At 40.6% G+C, this 2,720-nt stretch overlaps 1 protein-coding gene across 1 annotated transcript; it reads left to right on the top strand.

The window, feature by feature from the left end:
• Positions 1–1,478: 1,478 nt before the first annotated feature.
• On the top strand, positions 1,479–2,720 carry LOC106082955 (glutamate--cysteine ligase regulatory subunit). The gene has a single exon (XM_013245721.2). It carries the CDS (start codon positions 1,670–1,672, stop codon positions 2,477–2,479), a length of 810 nt encoding a protein of 269 aa, XP_013101175.1. The 5' UTR covers positions 1,479–1,669; the 3' UTR covers positions 2,480–2,720.

The raw sequence follows: 2,720 nt of genomic DNA, 5'->3' as shown, positions 1-2,720 counted from the left end.
GTATTATGGTCAGGCAGTCTCAGTCCCTGAGTTATCAATGTAGATCCATTCGTGTAACATGATCTTCCAGATGGCAATACTAGGTTTCCGTCAATCCAAGACCGTACCGATGGCAGCATTAAATGTAATACTTCGCTTAAAGTTCTTAATATTGTTAATAGTCCACAACTGTAAAGGCAAATTTACCCACGAACATTCCATTATGTACCAAGGGCAAACTTCTCACATTTCAATGAGTGCTGTCCATTCAAGCTAAGCTTAAAGATAAGGGGCCTCCTTTTTATAGCCAAGTCTGAACGGAGTGACGCAGTGCGACACCTCTTTGGGCAGAAGTTTCCACATGGCTGCCATACCACTTTTTTCGAATGACATAGTACCTCCCTCACAAGTGTCGCCAACATTAGGAGGGGATAACCACCGTTGACAATTTTTTTCTAATGTTCTCGCCAGGATTCGAACCCAGGCGTTCAGCTTCATAGGTGGGCATGGTAGACTCTTCGCTACGGCAACCTCCACAACTGTTTTATCCTTAAAAAAAGCTTATAAGTTTCCGCGGACATGCTAACCTTTTCGCTATGGTGGCCTCCACATCTGTATTATCCTTAAAAAGGCTTGTAAGTTTCCTTGTGAATGACAAACAGCATACCTTTTAATCAGATTGAAAAAACAACATCCTTAATGATAGAAATGACTTGCACTGCCCAGGTTCTTCTAAACTACTACTTGAATACTCTACAAGGCACTTGTAATTCACACTCTTCACTTTAATGTGGGGAGGAGACGTGGTGAAGAAGCTGGACATCTTCATTCTACATTAATGAACCGCCTTGGACTCTCACACTGCTACAACAACAACCAATCCCAAGGCAGCCGGTTGTACGTAGCGGATTGGCCCGGTGGAGTGCTTCATCGGCAAAGACTGCCGCCTCAGTGTTCAACGCACTGCTGCCACAACAACAACAGATTTGCCAAAGATGACTTAAAGTTCAAAACTTACCAGTACTGGTTGCACTGTGTTTCCTTATTCACCATTTTAAGATAATATGAATACTTAGAAATATTAAGGTACACTGTTTTAAGTAAAACTTCTATTGAATTCCGTTTAAATTTAAAACTATAGTCAAGTTTAAATTGCACTGTATTTGAGAATTGCTGGCTAATGACTTTTCATGTTTTGTATAAAGATTATTTGTACGACATATCGTGGTAGTTAGGTATTAAAAAACAAAGCATATTATTTTGATTTGGTATTTCTTTCACAGTGTAATGTATTGTCTTATTACTTCCGTTTTTGTATGTTAGAAACTTGTCTTGTGCTGAAATCTTCCCAGCACATGATCCATTACTTCATTAAAAAAAACAACAGTTTGACATTATAGTGGAATTTGAATACAACACTGAATTTGCAACATTTAATCAGCTGGGCAGGTGACTTCACATTCTTCATTGTACAACGTCTAAATTGTCAAATTCTCTTCCACTGTCACATTTTTGTGAATGAGTTGCTCAGCGATAGCCGAAGTAACTTCCTATTTATATTTATTTTTTTTTAATAACGACGCCGTGAAAAAGATACGTGCTAGCGCGATAAAAGATCGATATAAATTTGATAAAAGCAAGGGTATTTACATAGTAAAGCAACAGAAAGTCAAGTTCAACGAAAGTGAAGATGTTAACTGAAATTGCAAAGAATCCCAAATCGGAGAAGGTTCTAATCAGCACAGGCAACATTTTAAATGTGGACAATGGCACGCCATTACGTACCACTGCCGAAGAATTGTTGGACAGCTTAAAGCTGTGCAATGAGTGCCAGGCTGCTGCTGCAGCTGTGGAGGGCAAAGATGATCCATATTCTCTGGCCGAAAGAGGTGACAACGAAGTTCAGGTCTTGAGGGCACAAAAAGAATTACAAGAGAAAATCTTAGAGAATCAACGCAATGAAATAAGTATTGGGGCAAAACTGTTTATAAACAAAGCCAGCGGAGTGGGTGTTCAGGAGGCGGTAAAAGCTTTGATGGCCATATTGAAAGTGGACTATGTGGATAATTTGGTTGTGGCCTACCATCCCCAAGACTCTGTCGCCATGGATATGAATAGCCTGAAGAATTTATGGAATGTTCTGCAAGAGTTTGCGGAGAAGAAACAAATCTGTCAACTGGGCATAGCCGATTTGGATAGTGCCACTTTGCAGCAATTATGTGCTGAGGCTAGAATTCAACCCACCATAGCCCAAATCAATCTGGCTAATTGCTGTGTGGTGCCGCCGGAACTAAAAGAGTATTGTACACAACACGATATACAATTGCTGACTCATGGTGACCCTGAAATTTTAATAGCCGATGACGATTTTATCATTCCTCACTACACGGTGGATTGGTCAATGCGCTACCAAGTTCATTTACGCTGTCGTGGCGTACTAACTGCCAGGGGCTACATATTGCAGGCCACCAGAAAGTCAGCCACTGCGCTGCACCAATGAATAAAGCGTTCCACTTACAACAAATCCTGGCTTTGTCCAGCTACCATTCATCACCCCCTATATTGTACGAGAGGAAACCAAATCTTTTTGTCTAGTTCAAAAGATAACAAAATCGTAAGCAAAGCAAACACTGCATTTTCCCGCTATGTCTAAACCAATAGACACTGTGAATTCCCCCTGATGAGTAGGAAAAGGCGCTGGCAGGGGATTTACTTTGTACTGCATCACCAATCAACAAAAA

Source organism: Stomoxys calcitrans, chromosome 2 (assembly GCF_963082655.1).
Source record: "Stomoxys calcitrans chromosome 2, idStoCalc2.1, whole genome shotgun sequence".
NCBI lineage: Eukaryota > Metazoa > Arthropoda > Insecta > Diptera > Muscidae > Stomoxys > Stomoxys calcitrans.
This window is presented reverse-complemented; position numbering and strand designations above follow the sequence as displayed.